The sequence below is a fragment of the Periplaneta americana genome, chromosome 9, assembly GCF_040183065.1.
Source record: "Periplaneta americana isolate PAMFEO1 chromosome 9, P.americana_PAMFEO1_priV1, whole genome shotgun sequence".
NCBI classification, from domain to species: Eukaryota; Metazoa; Arthropoda; class Insecta; order Blattodea; family Blattidae; genus Periplaneta; species Periplaneta americana.
The window spans coordinates 14,929,565-14,956,287 of NC_091125.1; the positions used below are offsets into that span (position 1 = coordinate 14,929,565).

At 37.3% G+C, this 26,723-nt stretch overlaps 1 protein-coding gene across 7 annotated transcripts in view; it reads right to left on the reverse strand.

Annotated features, from left to right (window-relative positions):
• wb (wing blister) overlaps positions 1–26,723 on the reverse strand; it is a 1,096,738-nt gene that overhangs the window by 704,457 nt on the left and 365,558 nt on the right. For all 7 annotated transcript variants that reach the window (XR_011333780.1, XM_069834429.1, XM_069834431.1 and 4 more), the window contains one exon: positions 25,838–26,015. Coding sequence is in view for 6 of the 7 variants with exons in the window: in XM_069834429.1 (XP_069690530.1) it covers positions 25,838–26,015 (178 nt within the window). In the remaining variant the exon portion in view is untranslated. The remainder of the gene's footprint in view (positions 1–25,837; positions 26,016–26,723) is intronic.

Below are 26,723 nucleotides of genomic sequence, written 5' to 3' on the forward strand. Positions count from 1 at the left end.
AGTGTTAGTTAGGAGACCGGAAGGAAAAAGATCTTTGGGGAGGTCGAGACGTAGGTGGGAGGATAATATTAAAATGGATTTGAAAGAGGTGGGATATGATTATAGAGACTGGATTAATCTTCCTCAGGATAGGGACGTATGGCGGGCTTATGTGAGTGCGGCAATGAACCTCCGGGTTCCTTAAAAGCCATAAGTACACTTCCTGCCTGGGATCTGCAAGCATGAGTGACGTCACGCGGTGGGTAGAAGCAGTACTATAGTAGATGCTCGCGCATGCGCACTCTCTGTTTTACAAACGAGTCTAACGGCCGCTATGCTTTCAGATTCCAGGCGACTAGTGTAACTAAGTAATGTTTTATTTTCTTGATTTATCACTCACAATCTCGTACATAAATCAAATCATTAATGTTACTGTGTCCCCAAATAAAAATAATTATATACTTTTGTGCATTGTATATGTTACCGTTAAAACCCGAAATCCGTCGAAACCAGTTCAAGCAAATGTAGGTAGGTAGAAACGAGTTTTTCGTAAAGCCCGGTTCAGACGGTGCTAGTTTCTGTGATGGATTCCAAGGTGGCTGCGATGATGGCTACCCTGCGTGCTCACTTGCTGGCTCCCGTGTTGCCTACGGTGATGGTTGTTGTTCTCAAGGAGTTTCCACAGTTCAAATTGGAAAATCATCTGCTGTTTCATCTGTTGCCAACACTCATGGTCAAAAAAAAACTAAACCATGAGTGGAAAACAAAGTCCTACATTAACAATAGTAAATAAGGTAATTAAGCCATAAGTGCAAAACAGCTAAGGTCCGATATTTAATTGTTGTTTCTTAGAAACTAAAGAATAGGCCTATAGAAAGAACAGGTTTAGTTGGAAAACAACGAACATCGCGACATGGTTTCAGTGGTGATACTATATCATCTTTGGTTCCAGCCTGCAAATCATCACGAAAAATAGCAAGGAACCTACCCTCGAAATCCAGCAAGCTAGCCACCAAAGCAGCCACCAGAGCGCATTACTTCCAGCAAGTGAGCACGCAGGGTAATCAGCGCAGCCACCTTGGAATACATCACGGAAACTAGCACCGTCTGAACCGGGCTTAAGATCTAGAATCAATGACAGGTTAGGTTAGGCTTGATTTGTTTAGGTTTTTGTTTGGTAAAAGCCTAAAAAAAAATACAAAACCTAAACGAACCAAATCTAACCTGTCACTGATTCCAGATCTTATGAAAACTCTCTATCTATTTACATTTTGAAAACTAGTTTCTACTAGTTGGAATTGGTTTTGACGGATTTCGGGTTTTAACGGTAACATAGCCTACACGAAACATTTTATATCCAAAAAGAAACTACGACTCCATTTATACATTATGCTATACGATTTAATTAGGTATATCTATGTAATCAATTTTTAACGAATTTACATTCAAATAATTATTCGTGCAACTACATTTTAATTTCTTATTATTATTTTGATATGTACGAAAGTGTCTGCTTAAAATGATAAACATATTGAAAAGAATTAGTCGTCTATAATTAAATTCTTCATAGCGCCGTAGTCTAAACTTGCATCATGCCTGAACTCGCATTATGAAGTGAACACTAGTTGAGTCCTCATGGGAAGGAATATTCTCATGAAGTTTCGGCCAGTGTACGGGACAGGTGCTCACTCAGCATTATGATGAATTTGGGGAGCTACGACAGGTAGCGAAATCCTGTTTCGAGAACCAGCTACAACGGTTGGAGGAGGGGGGAGGGAGGATCATCGTGCTGAACACAGTTACTCCCGTTCTAGTTCATCTATGCTGAGACATGTGGACATGAGATGTGAGGCCAGCAGGCTGGTCGGCTTTGGTCCTTCATGGGCTGCCACGCCACGGATTAAAAATAATTGAATTCTAAGTATAATTACTTCTCCAGGAAGAGTGTTGCGAAACAATCTAAGGCAGTGGTCGTCAGCACTCGCTGAAATGGGTAAAGGGTAAGGAGTGTAATGAAATATGCTCCGTCGTGTAAATCTTTAATATAAATAGAACTTAATAGATAACAACTCGATGTTGGATTAAGATTTAATTTGGGTGTAGAATTTCAATTTGTTTAGGTCTGTTCGAAGGGAGAGGGAGACTGCATACCCGCCAGCAGCTACGGATGCACGCTAATGCATCTCTTATCCGCGGGTAAGAGACGCTAGCCCGAGGGTATACTGCGCTGATGACCGCTAATCTAAGGCATCGACGTAGCCCAGGTGGCGGACGCATTTTCCTGCAGATCTGGAGTTGCGCTCGAGCTTAGGTTCCATTCCCGTTTTAATTGATTACCTGAGTGCGTCTTTACAGAGCTTTTCACCAACTGTAAAGCGAATGTCTAAACCTATGGTGTATCCTAGGCCTCATCTCGCCAAATAACATTACGCTATCACCAATTCCATCAACGCTAAATAACCTACTAGTTAATATAGCGTCGTTAAAAAATCAAGTAAAAATTAAACAATGTGTAATAAAGGAAAGTTGTACAACAGCCTTCTCTTCCTACAATTGCCTGTCCAAAGAAAGTGAGCGTTCAAAACGGACAAACAGCGTGTGAAAAAGAGCATATTCTTTTAGGTCTATGAAGAATGAATGAATGCAGATTATTCTGCGTTCCTGCCTAATTTTAAATTATTTCTGGTGAGAAACGTTATCTCCGAGTACATTTACGACTTCTACAGAAATAGTATTTGTTTAAAAACATAGTCTCTCAGTCTCTTCTTCTGTTCTATTTGCGAAGTGGCTTTGACTGATTTCTTTTTTCGATTGAAGATATAATTATTAAATAGGAATAAGTAAAATTTTTCTATCTCAAAAGTTTTGGACACACTATCACCATCATCATCATCATCATCATCATCATCATCATCATCTTCTTCTTCTTCTTCTTCTTCTTCTTCTTCTTCTTCTTCAACATCATGGGTTAGGTCCAATGGCTGTTCCGATCTCATGGTAGGTCGAATTGATCCATCTCTTCAACGGCCTTCTTTATGTTCATTTTCCTGTTGATTTATAACTGCATTTTTTTTTCGTATTGGATGGTCGTCCATTCGTTGTACAATAAGGTTCAAAAAGAATGGGCCGGCGACAAATGTCAAAGTTTCAGAAACATAACAGTGCGCATGCCCGTCTCCTTGAAGTTCCAGTTCACAAGATGACATAATTAAACCATGAAATGTGCTGTATTTTGTAAATTTCTGGAAGCAGAATGTGAAGAAAAGTAAGAGGAACAGTGGGAAATCTTATGTATCTACAGCAGGTAAAGATATACCTGAGAAAACTGCATCAGAACTGGTAAGTGAAAGAACATTGTATATCAATATAAGCTTAACCTAAAAATTGAACAAATAAAGACGACCAAGGAAGATGAGTATGTGTATATATGAAAACAGATATGAAAGAAAGGATAAAGGATATTATATACGGAAGTCTAAAATTATATATAGGCCTATGTACATACATATCACTTAAAATTTGTACGTAAGATTTTAAATTTATTTCGTTGTTACTACCGGCAGTGGTGTTATGCATGTAACATCTGCATTTCAGGACAAAATCTGTAACCCAGTGGCTGTTTTTCAATTAACAAAGATAAAAAGGAACAATTATTTATGGACGTCTACAGGAACATCATTTTATTTTTACTTCAATTTTTATCGTATCTGGGTTTTTGAATGTACTTCTCTCCCACCCCCTCTACTAGTAAACTTACAATCGTCCTCCTCACAGAACCAAGGCCGCATATGCAGTCAAAGTCGCCTTAAACATTACTGAGTGAGTATAGTACGTTCCAGAAATATGTTCGCGTTTTCCAGTAACGAAAGAGCTTTCAATATTGAATCATATTCTCGCACAGGTACTGTTGTCCGTTTGCCTACGTCCCATCCCAGTTTCCTCCATCCGCTTCTGCTCGCCCCTCTGTAAAGGCTAGTGGCTGGGCTGTCTTAGCTCTTTTCTGAAAACATTAATTTCTGTTAGGAATTGGACGTCTACGTAATATTATACAACTGTTTAAAATAACTTAAATAAAAGGCCCTCGTTAAGTAATTAACTGTCACGTGATTGCTCCCCTTTCTACAACCCTGCGACAAAACCACTTGGATGGACAGTAGATAGCATGTCTGAGTAATTTTAGCTTTTAGGATCGGGCAGAAGTGAAGACTGAATTTACAGTACGTAAGGTACTCTTTTATAGACTAGGCACAGAATTATTTCAACATGAGTTACTAGTACGAAAGACGAAACTGCTAATTGGAATTAAGTACAATAGTCTATAGTGCGATAATATGCACAACAAAACTGAAGCCTGTATCGAAATGAACGGCCACCATTTTCAAAAATGTTTAAATATCCATACTATGATTATTTTTCAATTTAACTTCATTCTCTAATTGTACACTAACGTGCTGTACACAGTATAATAGACACTACATAATGAATACGTCCGAATGGATAGCTCAGTTGGTGAGTAAATACACTTATTGTTAATACATTAAGTTACTATACTTTGATTAAACAAAAATCTAATGGCAATTATCACACTCAAAATCGCGATATTTCCTAGTTTACGTAAATGGATGAACTACTTTTCTTCCCTCCTGTACCTAGTAAAGTGATTTATTTATATTTTACGCCAGTATCATCGAACTCCAGTCGTGGAAAGGGGTAGCAAACGGTGTTTCCGGTTCTCAACCGTTAATCCAAAAGTATAGCCAGGTTAATATGAGAAATGTTAGTAAAAATAAAATAATGTCCCTGCACAAACTGAATTGTGATGCTCAATCACTGCACTTGAGTAACTTAATTGAAATATCGGATCCAGCTATAAGAAGGGACCATACTGATGCCACATCACGTAGAAAGTGTACATTTCGTTGTTATTTATCCAATGAAGGTAAGAATGTTGAAGTTTGTCTGAAAACGTTCTGTGATGCATTTGCAGTTACATCTCGACGCATTCAGATTCTTCAAAATAAATTGAAATCTGAAATCAACCTAGCTGATAATGTGGAAAGCATTCCAATCACCCTCACAAAATAACTGATGCAGTGAAGGATGAAGTTAGAGGCATATTAAAAGTCTGCCTAAGCAGCCCAGCCATTAGGCCTACAGTAGGCAAAAAACCGAGACGGAATACTTATCACCTGATTTAAATTGAAGTAAAACTTATAGGCTTTTCAAAGAGAGTACCCAAATAGTCAAGTCGGTGAACACTTTTATAGAGACATTTTTAATTCTGAATTTAATTTGAAATTTGGAGCTCCGAGATCAGACACTTGCAAGTACTGTGATGAATTATTTGTTCAACTTGTTGCTGCTGATGATGAGGAAAAAAAAATCAGATAGAAAGTAATCTGCACCATGCAAAAGGTGGAACAGCGTATAAACAATTAAACGCTGACATAAAAAGTTAAAAATAAATAAAGATATTGCTGTTCTCTGTGTAGATTTGCAGCAAGTCTTGTCTTGTCCTACATTGCAACATTCAAATATGTATTACCAAGACAACTTAGTACATACAACTTTGCTGTTTCCAATGCAGGAGAAGGATAAACTACAATGCACTTGTGAAATGAATGTCAGGCCAAAAAAGATCAGCTGAAATTGCCTCTTGTGTGTTTCAGTATGTTAGAAATAAGTATGACATACTGTCAGAGGGTAGAGAGAGACGATTACTTGTTTGGTCTGACCGTTGCTGACAATACCTGGACTATGATATTTTTGTATAACAATTTTGTTCTGACAGGGTACTGTACCGCAGTAGAGCAGAAGTTCCTTGTATCAGAACATAGTTTTCTGGAGAGTTCATCAGTTGAGCGCAAGAGAAAGTTTTACCGGAACTGAATGCATCAGTTGAGTGCGGCGGTCAATTTTGAGATGCATCAGTTGAGCGCGGCGGTCAGTTTAACATGAGCCACAGCAATTTCTCTTCCCATTTTGTACAGACTTACAGTGGCGTAGCGTCAATGTAAGCAAAGCTCAGCTTCCCCAGTTAATAACCCCATAATAAGCCTGCAGTTTACGAACAAAATTATTTATTAATTTTCATACAATTTATATTTACGCGTTAAATATTGTGATGCAGTAGCTCAGGATGATTTGTGATGCAGCAGTAAACATGAAGCCTGCACACACCAGCTTCCAATCTCCTCCACTGCACTATAAGCAGACTCGTTTCTTTCACGCATTCTTCTGTGTAACCCACCCCGCAAATTTTCCATCCCTTTCTAACTAAACTACCCTGGTCGCAAGGCTCTCAAGAAGCTAGCTTTGGCATTGAAAAGAATTTAGTTTCCAACTTATCCCTCTCGTGAGTTGTGTTCAGTTGAAGTGTTTGTGTGCACTGTGGCTGATATAATAAATAATGAGTGAAATAACAGTTTCTGACACTATAATTTACTTGAATTATTTTTGAGGACAATTCCATTAGGTACCAAGAATGACTTAGGAACAAAAGTATGTTTTAAAAAACAAACGACCGACTCCCTTGCTGTCAATAAAGGACACAACCAAAAGAGAGACGCGTACTTACGTAATTGTACTAATACTGTATCTATTGACCGTTAATATTGTGATTTCTCTAAATATAACAGGGAGTGGGCTATTGTTAATTTAGACGTATAGTACATGTCTGTTTGTTAGATATATATGTAAACCATGAAATCATATTTTACTACGTACTATTTGAGGTGATGTCTTATTCGTGTTACTTATGAGGTTCCAACCAATATTCGGGCTGCTGACTTAACTTGACTATTATTTATTTTAAGACTATATTTTTGCATTAGGCCTACTTTTCCTCATACATGAAAGACAACTTGAGTTAGCTTCCCCTGCTCAAAATTTCATGCTACGCCACTGCAGACTTAGGACTCTCTGTACATTGACAGGTATGGTTAAAAATGCTGCTCTCGTAAAAATACTCGTACCGATAACTTGGTACTTGTCAGAGTTTTAAAATATTTGTTTGAGTGCTAGTAATGGATTGTTTAATATCTAGTTCACTTTCTTGGATAATAGTAGGCCACTCTCTGTAGGAAACCAATTCTAGTAATATTTCCGCGTCTATATCTACAAAGTAATTCTTCTATATAAACTTACTGTTTTCTCCTTTTACTCATATATATAATTATGTGCGAGTTTGTATCTCATAATGACTTGAAGAAACAACTAGGCTATACCCAAATAGGCCTAAGAGGATGCGCACTATTAAATTCAGAGAGAACGCTTTGTGGAACGCCTCACATGCATTATTAGTTCCGTCTATTAACAGTATCGGAAGCCTATATTTCAAGGGGAAATAACGCATCCGGTTCTATGAAATTTGATATAAAATAATCAGCAAAGCCTGGGATTCTTTCATTAACAGGTTGGTTGCTAACTGAATCTTCAACAAATTCATCTCCGATTTCATTTGGAGAAAGAAATTAAAAACCGAATACCTAGTGCAACCATTTATCGTTGTCAGTATTGTTACCTTTATACCATTAGGAAGCCCCAAGGACTGAATTCTTGTCCACCAAGCCTGACGTAAATAAAATCTGCGACCTATTATTGATGAATATGGCCACACAATATTTACGGCTTTATGAATAGCTATTTCGAAGTCAGGGACAATAAATGAAGGCTGAAATGTGTAGTTCAAAGTACCACAAATGCTTATTAACTCACGAAATAAATTCTTACACGCTACGTGTCATCTCTAAGCCTAGGGAAAACTAACCACCGTGCTCAACTGATGTATACCCAAAACTGACCCCAAGCTCAACTGATGCATTTTTAATCCTTTCGCGCTCAATTGATGTACACCCAGTTTCCTGCCGTGCGATCGCACGTTTGCCTTGATTGAAAAAAAAAAAGAGTTGTGAATGTAATGATCCCCACTGAATGGAGGTATGTGATAGCTGAAGCTTGTCTAAGTTCACCTTTTACTATAAAAGAAATGAGCCAGAATGACTTTGTTGCTATTAATACTCTTGAAGTTATCATGAAGCGTGATCCACACTTGAAAATTACTACTTAGATGGTTGAAGATCCATGCAGAAGATCCAAATGCATTGTATGTAGCCTACGACAGAGTCGCAACACTATTGAATCTTGGGTGCGTCATTGTGTTGCTAAGAAAAAAAAGAGGAAATCAGCCACAAGTCACCATCCCGATACAAACAATTCAGTTTTCTTTGCTGTATAATGCACTTCTTCCTCTAACAGCAGAGAAAAAAAAATTATTTGTTGGACATGTGTAAATACATTGATGAACAACATAGGGAGTTCTATATGAGCTTGCCTTCCAGATGAACTTTTCATTTTGCATTGACTGTGTTTAAGTCTGTTGAACTTCTTTCTTTACAATGTTTCTTCTTCTTTTTCTTTTTAATTTCTGTATATTGGAATAAAGCTTGCTTTATAAGTTTGGAGAAATAAAATACAATTGTAATATTACAGCAAGTTAGAAAAGTAATAATTGTATGGAATATTTACATTAATTTTTGTTTTGTAATAGATATTATTATTTTTGTAATATACAACGTTATTCTATAATGATTTTTTTTTCTGGATATATAAAATTACTACGTACAGGGGAAGTTATATAAAAGGGATGAAAAATAACCTAAACAAGGTAAAATATAAGAAATAGGTACCGGTACCACTGTATTATAATACATATTGTAGCACATGGTTACCCACGACAAAAATGTATAGATGAACATAACTCAAAGGACTGACAATTTTTTTTTATTTCCTGTAAAATCATACAAATGTGATATACAACCTTCTTTGAGTAAGGTCTTTAACTATAGCGTCATATTTTAGTTTGTTTATCCAAATTTCTATCATTATCTACTTGGCATCCTGAATAATTGCTTGGTCTATCATTTCGACTTACGAGTACTATCATAATATGACAATATGTCACTTGATCTTACTTAAAAATGAAAAATGATTAGAACTTACTACAATTCGTCATTTTGCGTCACTTTTTAACAAATAAATTCTCGACATTTTTATACTTATTACTGTATATTTCGTAAAATATACACAAAGACGCAAACAGATGAGCAGAAAGCAGGTCTAAAAGCATTTTTCTTTTTTCGGTATCAAGGAAGCTGAAAATGTAGGTTATTTTGATGAAAATTTCGAAATCAGCTTTTTGAAGAAACACAATACATTCTCTTTGTATTTCAAACTATTTTTATATTCAATTGACTGGTTGATATATTATATGCAATAAGTTGTATTATGATGTTTATTTTTGGTGCCGGCACTTTCATATTGGAGGACGTGCTGATCCGGAGTTGCACTCGGACGTGGATTCTATTCCCACTTGGGCTGATTACCTGGTTGGGTTTCTTCAGAGGTTTTCCCTAACCGTAAGACGAATGTCAGGTAATCTATGACAGATTCTTGGCCTCATATCGCCAAATACCATCTCGTTATCACCAATTTCATCGAAACCCAGTAATTCATACATCGTCGTTAAATAGACAAGTAAAAGAATATTAAAGGAAAGTTAGACTTTTGAAGGGAGAAAAACGTTGCATTGGCCTGTGCGAACGTAATGGCAATTTTCCAAAATAATGCCTGGGGAGAATACAACTTCTCCGATACAAGTACTGTACAGTGAAATTTCTTATACAGAAACGGACCAGTGTTGTCGAACTAAAGAAATTCCTTACAGCAGGATCGTTTTTTATAATAAGCTTATTTTATGTAATTTAATGATTGGTTACGGAATTCACATTGTTTAAGTCGGCCATTTTTCCGCGAACGCTATAAATCCGTTCTGACTTTTATGGATGAGGCTTGGCTTTCATCCCACTTAGCTATACCTATATATACCAAAGCTCATACATCCGAGAGATAAAACTGAGTGGCAGAACAAGTTGTGACAGCTTTATCCACTCACAGCTGCGTCCCATTCATCTAGCCATCCGTATTATCAAAACACATTCCCGTTGTAATGGATAATCCATATAACCTTCAAGAAATTATGATACTCTTCCCTTCTATTTCAGTTTTTGTGAAATGGAAGGTTTCTTATTTATCAGTAACTTTAACACTTCTGGTAGGAACTTTCATAGCAGAGCAGAGAGCAATGGATATTAGCTGAAAATGTAAGAACACAGTGCATTATGACGCCTTCCCGTGATCCGTTACAAAGAGTTCTCTCTATTTACTTAGGATTTATAATTGACTATACAATTATTTCTTGAAGAGAAAAGGAACTGGCCACCCTACACCACTATTTCCTGGCTTAGTTGCCTAATAAGTAGTGCCTTATTGGTATCACTTGTGAGATTCAGACTTTTCTTCGGACAGTTGACTAAACAACAAACAACAATTATTTCTTAAGATGCCACAGTGGTTTAGTCAACTGTCCGAAGACAGGTCTGAACCTCACAAGTGATACCAACATGGCACCACTGATGAGGCAACTAGGCCAGAGATAATAGGGTAGGATGGCCAATTCTTTTCCCCCTCCATTGCATACATGGCCGATTACCTACATATTACACTAATCACACTTCAGATGCATACAAACATACAAACAATTTTTTGTTTATTACAGATTGAGAGTTCGCCTCCCGGTACGGTAAAATTATTATTGTTTTTGTTTTAGTTTTTAATTAATTTAGTAGTTTAAATGTGAAATGGCATTTGTCCTGCCATTGACACCTGTCCACTGTCGCCTCCGTTTGCAGTGGTGTCGTGAGCGAGAAAACTAGACTGCTGAAGACTGGAACCGCGTCTTTAGTGATGAATCCAGGTTCTCTTTGAGCTCTGACGACGGTCGTAGGCTATGTGTCTGGAGACCTCGTGGTGCGCGCCTCAATCTTACATTTGCTGTGGCGTGACAAACCGCACCCACTGCTGGCGTGCTGGTCTGGGGTGCCATCACGTACCACAGTCGGTCACCCCTAGTAATGATACGAGGGACAATAACAGCGCAGCATTATGTGCAGGACATCCTTCGGCCACATGTGTTGCCACTCATGGCAAGGTTTCCAAGAGGTCTTTTCCAGCAGGATAATGCTCGGCCGCACACAGCAAGAGTTTCACAGGAATGCCTCCGCAACGTTGTCACGATCGCCAGATTTGTCATCAATCGAACAAGTCTGGGATCACCTGGAACGCCAACTTCAGCAGCCCAGGAGTTTACAAGATATAGAGAACCAGTTGCAGCAAATATGAACAGATATGCCACAGGATACCATAAGAAATGTGTATGCCTCCATGCCCGGCCACTTTACAGCTTGTATCCAAACTAGAGGTAGACAAACAGGGTACTAGAAGAGCCTCAATTCAGTGGTCAGTTTTCAGCAATAAAATTATTATTTTGCTCTAATATTGTAATCATTTACATACATCAATGTTACGATCATCCATATCAGATTTCATGTAATTACCACAACTCCTTCTTGGTGCGTGATTTTTTTTTGTCAGTGTATATTAACAAAACAAGGCCTGTGGTGGGGACTAGTATCTCCTCCACAAACCACCTGCGTCAACAACTGTCCTCATTCTGCGCGGCATGGAGTCCACAAGATTATGGAACAGGTCTAAATTCTTGGCCGCCTCCTCCCACGCATCTAGAACAGTCCCACAATTCGTCAGCTGTCCGAACGGATGGTTGTTCTGCCCAATTAAAGCGCAGGATCCGTTTGACTGTAGCTCACAAGTTTTCAATCGGATTCATATCTGGTGATTTTGGAGGCCAGTCGACCAGGTCGACATCAGGCCTCCTCGTAAACCATCTTTGAATCCAGTTGGCGATGTGTACCGGGTGATTATCTTGCTGGAAGAAAAATGTTCCTTCTGGATATCGTTCTCGGGCGGAAGCAATCATTACATTTGCCAAAAGGTGTTCGTAGACTTCAGCCGTAAACCGACCGTGGATGCGTTCCGGAAGTCCTGCCCCATCGTGTGAGATCCACCCCCAACACGCGACCTAACCTATTAAGTCGTCTCATGAAGCGTTCATCATATCGGTGGCCATCCATACGATAAACTAGGGCAGGACCATCACTGCTACTGGAGACAATTACGTCGTCAGAGAAAATGATATTTCTCCAATCGAAGTCCGGCCGGAGAGTAGAGCCCGGACGGGAAGTTATGGCACCAGCGCGAGGGACGCATTTTGGTTCGTTTGCTTGGACTCGCCCTCACACTCAACTGGAAGGGTGTTGGGTTAGTTGGTTACTAGCATTCCGACTGTTCAGATCGTTCTGCTACTACCGCTATTGCTAATACTGAAAACATTGTCCTTCTGAGCGCCCTCATTATGGCATTGTCTAATGTGTGAAATCATAGAGTAGTTCATAGTCAAGAACATGAAATAGCATACAATGTATGGAAATTCATGTCAGAAGAGGTTGTAAATGGAATACAAATTCCATTGAAAAGCGTGTGTGCAAGAGTACTGGCTGTCACTGGTATTTCAAAGCGAACCTTGGCAAGAATCAAGAAAGGGTAAAATATTGAGGCAGGAACAGCAGATTCTTTCTCCACTCCGGAAAAATCACAGCCGAAGAAGAAGATTGTTGCAGCTGTAGACAGTTTTGATGAGGAAGTCCTAAGAAGACTCATCTATAATTTCTACGCTACGCATAAGCAGACGCCGACTCTGCAATCGCTTCTTCCAAAAATGGATATCAGTGTATGATTATGTGAAGAAAGCAGAGACAATTACATTGAAAGTGAGCACATGATGGACGGTATTTTGGAGAACATTTCCATAAACTTATGGACATCTGATTCCAGCACATATCAGTCGTCTGATTCGGACGGATAATAAGAATATAAAGATGGAATAGCGGGCATAATTTCATTAGGTACCTTCGGACTCTTGAGTAGGAAAGTGGTGATAGTAAGGTAATACGAATGTTTTTAGAAAGAGATGAAACGGATATGCCTACCGCTCTGACATTGAGAACCAGAACCCAAACAACCCCCACTCTTCTACCCTGCAGTAGCGGCTCGCCGTAAAAAAAAATAGGTGAAGTGCTGTTCACATACACGAATGCATGAACAGTTTTACCAATATAATGAGTAGGCCTACTATTCGTAAACTACGTACAATTTTAATAGTTCTAGAACACATGCAAACAGGAAAATTAATTTATTTCAGGACTCATCCAATTTCTTGCATACCAAGTCAATGCTCCAACATTTTAAAGCAGCAAACCTGTCGATGATGTCTTCATAAATGCCTGAGTTTAACTGAGGGTGAACAGTATATCTCTATGCAAAGCTATGGGCTAATAATGAAAGTCTCTCCTGAGATGTAGCATTCCGAGTGAAGTTTTCAATCCTTTCAAATGGAAAAGCTTCTTTCATCGGAAGAATTTTTTTAAGTTATTTTATACAACTTCTGTATTTTCTTAGCACTTTTTAAAACAAATTACAAATGGAACTGTAGGTCGTCCAGAATTTAAACCATCATTTTTATCCTCATATTTAAGTCTACAAAACGACATTTGTAATAAATTACAAACCGTGTCATTCGGGATACATATTTCGCACTCATTAATCAACATTTTCTATGTATTGGTACCTAAGTATTTGTATAATAGCACTATAGTGATTAAACATGTAATATACACTATGATGTAGGATTAATATACTATGTACACTTATCACTAATATATTCTAAATACATTAAATAATAAGTTAATATATACGTACACAATATTAAACTACATGCGTACATTTACGCGCGCGTTAAACTTTCAAATACAAGCACTGGAACAAAACTGACAAGGTCATGAGAAAAAATAATACACGCGGCGGAAAACAAATTTTGAACTTTGCTAATGTATGTGGGGTATATTCCTGATAAAATAACATAGAGCCAGCTAATTTACCATTGCAGGGGTGGATGCTTGGAAACAAGAAATGAGAATACTATTCTCGAGTCAGGTAGTACATACTGTAAAATTTCACAGCCCTTAAACAATAGCCCCCGGCCTTGGAGACCGGCTTCACCCTTTCTCTGTTATTAGTACCGTTAGATCTGCAAACTGGTTACTCCACCTACAAGTCTGACAGTTCTCCGTAACTGAAAGACTCAGAAACGCACTTCACTCATATAATCTTTCTTTAGTGTGTGACGTCACGTTACCATGGAAACCAAGTGCTGTATGAGAATGGGAGCCCAAATAATTTCACCTTTACAGTATTGTAAGTTCCAATAGTCACCGCCCGGCGCTCGTAAAAGTTGACATTATTCTACTCAGCGGACGGTTACAAGTACTATTTATACTATTTATATAATGACTGAAAAGAAAACTTTTTTTATTTTAGAAATACGGTATCGGTAATAAGTGGAATTAATTCTTAATATGAGACAAAATTGTGTTTTCCACGTAAATACGTGAAGTGACACTTCACCTACTTCACCTCAATAACTGCCCCTGCTACCCTGCTGGCCGGCAAAATAAAACTTCACGCAGGTTGGTACCATAACATCTCGTCTCAGCTCTAGCATACGCTAGAGTCGCTAGACGGTCCACGGTAAGCCCTCACACCAGTAGTTGCGCAGACCATACGGGACAGGTCAAATACAACGTTGCGCACGGCGCCATTACTGTGGCAGCTCAAGCTAGCAGGTTATTTTTTTAGTAGGTTATTTTACGACGCTTTATTAACAGCTTAGGTTATTTAGCGTCTGAATGAGATGAAGGTGATAATGCCGGTGAAATGAGTCCGAGGTCCAATACCGAAAGTTACCCAGCATTTGCTCATATTGGGTTGAGGGAAAACCCCGGAAAAAACCTCAACCAGGTAACTTGCCCCGACCGGGAATCGAACCCAGGCCACCTGGTTTCGCGGCTAGACGCGCTAACCGTTACCCCACAGGTGTGGACAGCAAGCTATTAAGTTTCTAGCTACAAATATCACAAATATAAGTATCCGGACCCTTAATAATACATAAAAATATAATGAACTGTGAAATTATTGTTTATCCTTATTATAATAAAGTAATAAGTACACAATACCATTTATAAAACTAAACAACTGGATTGAATTGCGTCAGTAAAGTTTCATACGAAGGCCTGCCTGCTGCAGTTGAACCTACAATATCCTTTACAATTATTAAATTATTTTTGTCGAAACTAACAATCCTCTTGATATTCATATGTCAAATACAATACAAGTGTTATTGTGATGAACAAAGTGACAATAAAAACGGACAGAAATGAAGAAAATGTAGACCTACTATTTACCCTAAAAAAATTAAAAAGACTTTATTATGTTAAGTGTTACTAATCAATTCAATAAATCATACTTAAAAATGCATTAAATTGAAATCTCAATAATAATAATAATAATAATAATAATAATAATAATAATAATAATAATAATAGGCCTAAATTATTATTATTATTATTATTATTATTATTATTATTATTATTACTATTATTATGGGATATTGTAGCTTTCTCTATTAAATCAAGCATCAGTCTGAAAAATTTGCTGTTTACAATATCATGCAAGTTTTCGTTAATCAGGTTGTTTTTCCTTCAGTTTTTTTAGTCAAGCTTCTTAAGTTTGATATTATAACTGCATATCTGTCACATCCTCTGACTGAGGCTCTGGCTGATATGTACATCCATTATCAGGCAATAGGCTACATCTTACTTGACGATATGTGTCAGAGGACAACAATTATTGTTTTTATACATCTGAAGTCTGATCAATGTAATATGTAGTTAGTCGGCAATGTATGCAATGGAGGGGAAAGGAACTGGCCATCCTACCCCATTATCTCCTAGCCTGCCTAGTTGCCTCATAAGTGTGCCTTCTTGGTATCACAAATGTGTTCAGACCTGTCTTCGGACAGTTGACTAAACAACAATCTGTCACATTTTCTTTTACAAGCCAGGCTTTCTTTTTTCAAACTCCTAATCTGTTCATTCCTTTTCTGTAACTCACCTTCCATTAATGTCAATCTTTTCTTGAGACTGAGCATATAATTGTGTTCGGCACTAATAGCATCAGGAACATGTGAACAATTCGCAATAAGTTACATTGTCTGGTTCTGAGACTCCATTAGGCTAACTTACTTCTTTTCTCAATCCACATAGGGTGTTTTGAAGAAAATATGGGAGACTAAGGAATCGACAAAATTTCACATAGAAGATTGGCAAATTAATCAATTCTATTACTAAAAAATGAACTTTTTTCTACACTATGCTAAAACTCTGGTTGTGAACGAAATTCCTCCATGGAAATAGGTGACTCCGGAACATAGCATACAAATTCCAGGATCAAAAATGATCCTCCATACTTTCTTAAGTTAGATGCCATGGACCTACTCTGCAGCACATATAAGGATCACCTTCAAATTTATACAGATGGATCTCTAAATCCTAATAATGGGACATCAGGAGCAAGGTATTATATTCCAAAATATCAAGAAAGTTATTTCTTACCATGTTCATCCTCCTCCAGTCTTGACACTGAATTGCTAGCTATTGATGCTGCTATTCAGTGTGTTACTCAAATTTCTGAAAAATCTATTTGCATACTTACCGACTCCAAGGGAGCTATATTTAATATAATTAAATATGTACCAAACCTATACATACATAGAATTATTCCAATTCAGAAACAACTAAGTAAACTAAAAAAACTCCAAAAGGAAATAACATTTCAATGGATACCTAGTCATTGTGGTATACCTGGAAACGAGAAAGTCGATAATATTGCAAAACAGGCAATATATTTGCAACCAAGACCTCTTCAAGTGATATCTCTATCCATTGCTTTTGCTTCAGTAAAGTCTCATTTTACAAACCTATGAATCAACAATTGGCTCTCTTCTGACAAAGGAAAAATTTTACAGTCTGTACAAAAGAAACCAAATGACCTGGAAATGTACAAAAACTTGCCCAGACATGTTCAAACATTTTTAACAAGAGCCAGAACAGGTCACATTGTCACTCAATTGTACCTACACCGATTTCACATTTCTGAAATCTGTCTGTGGTGCAATAATCATGATGAAGATCTGGAACACATTCTTCTATACTGTCCATCCATAAACCACAAAAAGAAGTAAATTAAAATCATCAGTACCAGTAGCAGAAGACACAGCCCTGCAGTATACATTGACTACATCCCAACTCTGGCTTCTAGCAACAGGCATCTATAATGAATACCGATCAAAATACCCCTCATTTCTCGTGAAAAACAACAACTAAATAGACTATAGTGGACTTTATGTTGTCAGCAATGAGCTGGATACATTAAGAAGATTGATTGATACCAGAGCAACTGCCAACTCACAGTGAAATGCACAGCTTCAACACACAACAGTTAAAGGGTATGTTTCGTAACATTTGTGAATAGAGAAGAACTGCTGAAAACAATAAAATGTGGAGGAATTTTACAAAAAAAAAAAGTTGTACCATCTGGAAAAACTGAGTGAGATTCAATAGTTAGTAATATTTAATATTTTCACAAATATCTTGAAAATTCGATGTGGTGTACTAGTCATATAAACTATTAACTTCAATAAATCCTGTTACAAAATCATGTCAGTACGTAAAAATCACTTTTCCACGTGACCTAGAAAATTATATCTTCAAGACCCTAAGAGGATAAATTAATGTGGAGTTCTCTTTACACGTCATGATGCTTTTAGTCCAGCAGAGCTCGCACTGTGTCTTTGAGACCCAGAGCAAATAGTTTACATGTTCTACGTTACTATGTAAAAACATAGTTAAACTCTCATTTACCAAAATTTAAATATCTAGATTGGGTCTGACAGATCCGGAGCAAACATTTATGTTAGGACTTTTCATGTCACCCTACGGACGGCAGCTACTGTTTATAGCATTTGAAAGACACAACACACAAAGTGAACAGAGTTTCAGACATTTGACGAAGAAAAGATAGAATTAGATATTAGATGTACTGAAGTGAACAGAGTGTAAAGTGTAAAATATTTTCTTTTCACATATTTTGTAAGTAATTTTATCTAGTAAATAATAATTATATCTAATGTAAAGTATAAAATAAGAATACAGATCATCATTAGCATCAACAACAACAACACAGAATAATAATAATAATAATAATAATAATAATAATAATAATAATAATAATAATAATAATGATAATAAGCTTGTTTTTATAATATATAATTTCACAACTTCAAGTGAAACCCCGTAAAACACGCCAACTTCTGGAATCTCTCTCTTTCTTTTTCTCTCTCCCTTGCCCCTCGTCATTCAGTAATCAATCCCCCATAAGAATCTAAGAGGGTGTGTGTAGGCCTCGAGACCAATAGAAGAACCACTCTCCAATATTACCACAATAACGGATTCTTCATTTTTGCCTCAACTGTCGGCTAGGAAGGTTCCATATGCTAGCATTGCAGGCAACTAGTCAATCTTTTAATACATTTGTTAGCAGGTTTGACAAACTGTGAGTGGACCTGAAAGTACAATACAACTGCAATCACAACGTTGCTGATTTCAGTCTAGCTGATTGTGAGTTGTGTTGTGTCCATGCGTGCTTGTATAAAGGTTCCTAAGCTACAGTATTATCCGATATTTAATTCACACCGATGGGGACAGGCAAGAATAAAGTTGTACATAGTGAAGGAAGAAGTACTGTTGCCAAGGTAATTGAGTTTTGAGAAGAACAGGAATTCATTTAATTTGCCACTGTGTCAAGCAACAAAACGAGCTGCAACAGCAATTGGGAAATCGAATCATTCATTAGAAAAATTAGAAGAGAAACGAAAGTAGCCGACAGTGACCAAACCAAATTATCCACACTGGGTAAAAACAGAAAAGTGAGCAAAAGAATCATATTGGATGACATGGATAGATGCAAGGAGAAAAATACAAGAGTACTACACACTAAAATGAAGTACCTACATTAAAGAAACTCCGCGCTACACTGCAAGATGAAATAGGTTATAAGGGTAGTCAAGAACACCTCAGACGAGTGTTGCATTCTATACTAATAATATAATAATAATAATAATAATAATAATAATAATAATAATAATAATAATAATAATAATCTTATGTATCCCTGTTACTAAATGTGGCAATGCTGAGTTCATAGTGCTCTCTCCCTTCTGCCCATGCTTTCTTACTTGCTCACCCCAAAACAGCCAGCGCTCACGTAGTAACTAGGTCAGGGTTTCAGTTCGATTTATCAACCTATAGGTATCATAATAATTTTGGGCTTATATGTAAGAGTACCGAAATGTTTGCCCCTCCTACGAAAAAGCTTGCCTGCCCTAGAGATTCCACCTGGCTACGGTCCTGGTAAAAGCAGTGGATGCCCAAGCATTTCTAATGAAACAATTGAACGAGTGAGGGCGAGTTTAATTTGCAACCCTCAGAAATCGACATACTGTGCCAGTCGGAAACTTGATATTCCACAACCAACTATGAGGAAAATTTTATGAAACATATTAGATTATTCTTATTTATTCTTATTTTCTTCCAATGGACTTCGTCCTTATCGTACACAAACGCCATTTAATTTATACTCCATTTACTTTTAGAATGAGTCCAAATGTAAACAAAATTAATTGTATCCATCCGGCAAAATCGAGATTGAGGCATTAATGCACGAGACCAAAAATAAATAATGATATACTGTTTAACTCACATCTCTGAGTATAATGTCTTGTGGTCACAGACACGTGGTTAATGTTTACATTAACACCAGAACTTAAGAGCTATAGATATAATTCTGACATACCAGATAACACAACACAATACCATTAACTTATTATAAATTTTATGACTTACCTGTGACTTGAACACGAATCCTTGGCACAACAATCTGATGACTTGCCACTGAGCAAAGACATATGATGATGTAAGTATGTTTAAAATGTTATATTTATGTTTACAGTACCGGTATGCAAACAATACAATTAAATTTACGAATTTCCACTCCAGCAATGAGAAGATTGAATACAGTAAGTTATGTGTAATATGTACAGATAAATACACATGTATATATGTATTTATTCACACTGCAAATGGGTGTATACCCGGTGGCAGTGGTAACTAACTCAATAATGACAATAATAAACACAACTAATAAAAAACAATAATTAATAATAATAATAATAATAATAATAATAATAATAATAATAATAATAATATTAATATGCTAACTAATAAATGCTATCAAATTCCTCAAACAAGGCCTCAAATTATAATTAGCAGCTAAATAAAATAGCAACACAAAAAAAAAACATTATCCTGGAAGTAATTGTGGCCACAGGAAGTAATGGAGTGGCGTAATATTGTTATGGTTCTGGTACTGAATAAGCAATCCTTTTGTTTTACAATAATTATGTGAATTTTCCTGTTACCAGCATGCCTGACTGAACTTCAGAAGCATTTTAATTAATATATGTGTTAATTACTATAGTCCCGACACTGTTATTTCCAGCGTGACTCCGCCTCTTTGCTTACGTCTTAGAAAGTGAAGGCTCTATAAAGTCTAGGTAGGTAGTATCGTTCGCCATTTTTGTTCTTACAATGTCGAGCTACCATACGAGGAATCTATTTGTCATACCGTTAAACATTATCATGTCTTAGCACCTATGATAATAAATCAAACGCAATGTAATTCAGCAAATAATTGAGCGGCAAATAACGTCTTCGTGTGCTTTCTGCGAACGCCAACGAAAGAGCTAAAATGGCGGGCGATTATATTAAGTATTTATCGAGCCTTAGGAAATGAATCAGCGAATCACAAGACGCACACGTTTAAATGTAGCCGACCTGCAACGCGATTGGCTGCTGGAAATTAGAGCGACGCACAGTGGTTCATTTTCCCGAATTCCTGGCCAAAACTCCAAAACTGAAACATATAGGGGAGGGTTGTTTGTTGTCTTAAGTTGAAGAAGAAGGACAGGGCATGTAGACATCGTATATCTCATCTCCCATCTACAGTCCTGTGCTTGTAAATACGTGGCTGAAAATGGGTCTCTCTTGGACAATGCAGTTGCTGAGTTTGCATGGTGAAAGAAAGGTCGTTTTTGAAGTGTCATAAATAAGTGGTACAAGTGTGAAACTAAAAGCTGAAGCATGGATTCGATTCCTGGAGGTATGTAGAACATTTGAACATAGTTTTAATTTATTACCTAATTAACTAACGGCATTTAGATATTAAATAATATAGTCACGTTTATTGTGGTTGAAAATGTGAAAGCGGCGGATTCAAGGAGGTTAAAAGTTATCGGTCCTGTGAAGTTCTGTCAAGTTTCTCATTACAAATCATACCTATGTGGGTGCTTTTCAGGTACCAATAAAGAAAGTCTGCCCCCAACTGCCACTGGGCCCACTAGCTCAAATTTACTTTCGAAGTGCGCACAGCGTCTTTGGGTTGTAATGCAAGGAAGGATCGAAAAAGTAACACACAACAATTATTTAACGGAATACTATTTTGGTTAGGACGTTCAAATTTGGCAGATAGTTAGTTTGGAACTTGTACTACATACAGGAATGATTCGATTGGATGTCACCCTGGCGAAACAAGCTGTAACTACTAATAAAAATGACACGTTTTCTACCATCGTTCACTTGTGAAGGGCAGCGAGGTGTGGTCCGTTTTTTTTGAGGAAAACAAAACATTCGAATGAAATCCACAGGAAAATATTGGAGGTGTATGGCACTTGATTGTCTGGACCATAGCAACATCTCCAGGTAGTGCAGGTTCTTCGAAGAAGTCCGCCGACGAAGCACGTTCCGGCTGACAGGTGACCGCTGCAACACCACTCAATGTCAGAGGCATCATTAAGGTGGCAATCACCCACCCTACAGTCCAGACCTTGCATCGTCTGACTTTCATCTCTTCGGGCCAATGAAGAAATTCCTAGGAGGACAACGTTTCGGTTCGGGTGAAGAAGTGAAATCGGTCGTGCGCAGGTGGCTATACGCCCAAAAAACGGAGTTTTATGAACGAGGTGTACTGAAAAGTGACACGATGGGAGAAATATGTCGAGAGACTTGGTTCCAATGTCGAAGAATAGGTAAAACCTCTAGCTTTCTTGTGCATTATTTAATTTTGTTTACCTATGAAATACGTTGCCACAAAAATTGTTGTGTCGTATATTAATCCTTCATAAATTTATTAAAATTTAAATTATTTCTGTAATTCCTTTCAGGATATGAAAGTCATCACATAAACCTCACTAGGCGTGAATTGTTTACTATACTACACGAATGTTCATCATCTAATTTTGAAGAAAAGTATGATTATTTAAGAGAACGCATTAGAATCATAACCCATTCCCCTGCAACATCATCCGAAGAACTAAAGAATGTGTTAAAACATTTAATATATAATTTTAGAACCAGATGGCAACGGTCAAATAGGACAGTTGAAAGATTCCTACCACAGAATAAGAAATGGCTTGAAAATCTACGAGTTTTCCAATATGCATTACTGAAACGCAAAAGAGAGTCGAGCGTCCATTACTAGAATTTAGTAAAGTGGTAAACGTTATAAAAGACGAAAAGCACAGGGATTAAGACAAAACACAGGTCCTTCAGAACTCGCATATGTCACACAAATGAGTCTTTGTGAAGCAGGAGAGATTGTTACTACTGCTGCTGCTGCAATAAAAGATGTACAATTTTCAACATAAATCAGTACATCAACATGCAGAAAAGCTTATAAATTAAGTTCAGAGCGTTGTATATCTTTATCTGGAGTAAAAGCATTGTCCATTCTAATTGAAGTTAAATTAACAAAATTCCATTATAACCTAATTAGTTCCGAGACTAAAAATCCATCGCCTACATTTTCCAGCAATACAGAACGGTGCTAGAAGCACAAGAGACATGCTATCCCAATACCAATGCCATTCAAATAACAGAAAAGTCTGCTGAAACTGATCTGCAGGCATTATTGGACCATACTTCATAAAGAATATTGAAAGTCCCAAGAAAGAAACTGAAGCATTTTTCTGCAGATGTATATCACTTCTGTCGGCTCCAGATATATCCACACATTTAGGTGTGTCCACTCATGCCCCTGATGAAGATGACTCCCTTATCTCTGCAGACTATGATGCTAGCGAGTGAAAGAATTACTGTACTATAGTCCACACCTGTGGAGTAATGGTTAGAGCGTCTAGCCGCGAAACTAGGTAGCCCGGGTTCGATTCCCGGTCGGGGCAAGTTACCTGGTTGAGGTTTTTTCCGGGGTTTTCCCTCAACCCAATATGAGAAAATGCTAGGTAACTTTCGGTGTTAGACCTCGGACTCATTTCATCGGCATTATCACCTTCATCTCATTCAGATGCTAAATAACCTAAGCTGTTAATAAAGCGTCGTAAAATAACCTACTAAAATAAATAAATACTGTACTATACACGCATAATATATGTATAGATTTATGTATATAGATAATAAAGACTAAGCTATAACTTTGAATTCTCTAAGAAGCAATGAAATGATGATCCACGCCAAAAAGCCTTTACTATAGCTATTTATGTGAATTTACTAGATATTTAATTTTTAATTATGTTACTTTTACGATTTGTTTCAACTTTGTTACGTTCAAATTAATTCAAACATCTCTAGAGGTTTTGGCCAAGAAATTGGGAAAATGAACCACTGTGCGACGGGACTATAATAGAGTATAATCGAGTTTATTATCTATAAGGATATGTTACATCAATTGGGGAAAATTTTTCAATCATGACTTAAGCCTCCTCAAAAGAATTTAATTTTTATGTTGACTACCAATTAAACGTAACTGAATTTATTATTACTGCAATAATTTTGAAGTCTTCGAAAACTATTTAATTCGTCATGGTATGCTTTCTGAAAAATGTGAACATCGAAAATATGGGGCATAATCAAGGCAGATTGGAGGTGGAGGGGAAACTTATTTAAATTGCCAAACGTCTGTTACTGTGAATGTGAATAATCAAAAGAAGAGGAAATGTGAATCAAGTGTTTCTGTACGATCGAACCTATTTTTCAGCTATGCTTATGTGTCTATTGAGAAAGCCCCCCCCCCCATCCTTGACAACAATTTCTAAAACGGGAACTTCGTTTAGGTCTATGTAGTGTTGCAGACTGGTCTTCATTTTGTAGAAGTGTGTTTGGATTAGACATTTTGAAGTAAGAGACAATTAAGCAGAGTCAGTGTTGTTGTTGAGCTAGAGGAAGCAAAAGTTTGAAAAAGAAAATGTAACTGTGGACATGTTATCAAGGAACAATCGAATTTTTGAAGAGTAGAAAGACTCAGCCATCAAAATATATTCGTTTTTGCAGTGGAATCACGTAATTCTATGGGTTTTTTTAAATGTAATTAAAGAATATTTATATTTTGTCTGGTACCGGTACTATATTAATGAGTGACTGCTGGAAGGCCTACAATTGTATGGAAGAAGATTATGTACATTTTCGTGTCATCGCAGTGTTAATTTAGTTGGAACAGCAGATTTCATGTTTGAGAGAGTATTTTCAGATCACTGTCACAGATTACACTACTTTATTTGTGCTGTTGGTATTCTGTATCCACCCCTTTATATTTGGAATGTTTATGAAATGAAGGCTGTTTCGTCCTTCTCAACCTACAAGGACTGTTCTTCGCGGTTTATTATCATATCATTTAATGTTTCTACTTGTATTCTGTACTCACCACTACATGTTTAACGAAATTAGGATGGCTAGGCTCCCCTCAAAACCCCAGATTGTTTCTCCATGGAATATTATTTACTGTTCTGCCTTATGCATTACACAGAAGATTTTTTTTATTGTTATTTTAAACATTTATTATAGGGACCACTAGACCAAGGGAAAAATAAATGAAAAGATCTAGAGGGTCTCTATTGGAAAGCACGAGAACTAATTGTATGAAACCATGCTCCAGCTATTTGAAAACAACAACAACACATTTGCGAGTGGCGCAAAGCTATTAAAATGACTGCACACGTGTCTTCCGTACGTTCCCTTCCGGGCAGGACTCGGGATAACATCCTCTGTCGGCGATGCCACAGAGAGCCAGAAACACTTGCACATGTCCTGGGCTCTTGTCCGCACGATGAAGTACTCCGTAACTCACGACACCATAGAATTCGTTCGATGATCGCCGAACAGTTTAGATCAATAAATTTTCAAGTGTTCGAAGAAGTTCACGGACTGGCAGACAATGGCAGTACAAGAAGAATAGACATGATTGCCATCCCGCCAAATAACAACAATGGCTACATCATCGATCCCACCGTTAGATTTGAAAAACAAAAGAGCCAACCTGAAGATGTAAATAGGGAAAAAAATGACATCTATGTGCGTACCGTTCCATATTTCACGGACAAATACGGTCTACAACAAATTGAAGTGATAGACCTTATGGTTGGAGTGCGCAGAACTATTCCCGGTTTCTTCTTCCAGACCTGGCAAAGTTTCGGCCTACAGAGGAAGGCAATTGATGACATCGTTCTTGCAGCTCTGAGAGGATGTATGTATGTTATTTATACTTCCAACTGCCTATTGCTCAATATGCTCTGTCTCTGTGGCAGCCTGTTAATACAGGGAGCTGTTATCTTTTAGATAAATAAATAAAAACTGATATGTTAACAGCAAAGAAAATAACATAACTTATTTTAAAATAACATATTTTTTTATAAATGAAGTACAATAATGTTTTACAATTTCTTCTTGAAAGAATCACGCTTCTGTCATTATGAGTAAGAATCGACTGCAATTTTCTTGACTTTCCTAAAACCTTTTATCTTGTACATTGAAGCTTCGCAAATGGACAACTCAATTCTATTTCTACTTTATAAAACATGAGTACTCACTCTGGCACCCAGATGAGCAATATCCAAAATGTAGGTCTTCACATCTGTCACATTTTGGACCAGCAATGCCCCTATGACAGTTGCAACTTCCAGAAATAGGATCACATTCATGTGATATTGATCCCACAGGATGACATGAGCACAGCTCACACCCAGCAGTAGTATTGCCGTAGCCATACTGGAAGGTAAATCAGTCGATGTCAATATACAGGAAACAACAATAAATTTAATTAATATTTGAGGAGAAAAATTCGCCCCAGCACAGGGGATCGAACTCAGGTCCTTGGTTCTACGTACCAAGTGCTCTGACCACTGTAGGAGGAGAGTTCGGTCTGGTGCTGTGGATTGAATTCGGCGTAGCTCAGTGGTCAGAGCGCTTGGTACATTGAACCAAGGACCCGGGTTCGATCCCCAGCGCCAGAGCGAATTTTTCTCCTCAAATAATAATTGTCACTATAACAGATATTATTCTGTTGGACCAATTAATAATATCTTCAGTAAAAATAATAAATTTGTTTACGGAATTTTTTACAGAAAATAAACAAGCCAATGACTGCCACCTCTGTTAGTGCATGTGTGAGCACACTTCCATTCGTCAAAATGCATACACTAATAATCTTAACCACGTAAATAGAATTCTTGGAATATAAATGCCATAAAAATTATGAATGAGATCATCATCATCATTAGTGCTACAGCCCATTGAAGGTCTTGACCACCCCTACAATGCACTTCCTTGTTCCTATCTTCCACCTTCCTCTTCCACTCTTGTGCTCTCAATACTTTCAAATTCTGTTCAGTGTTGTCCAGTCACTTGATGTTAGGACGTACAACTCTTTGCTTAACATCTTTTTTGCTAATGAGACTTTATGGCATGGATGTCTCC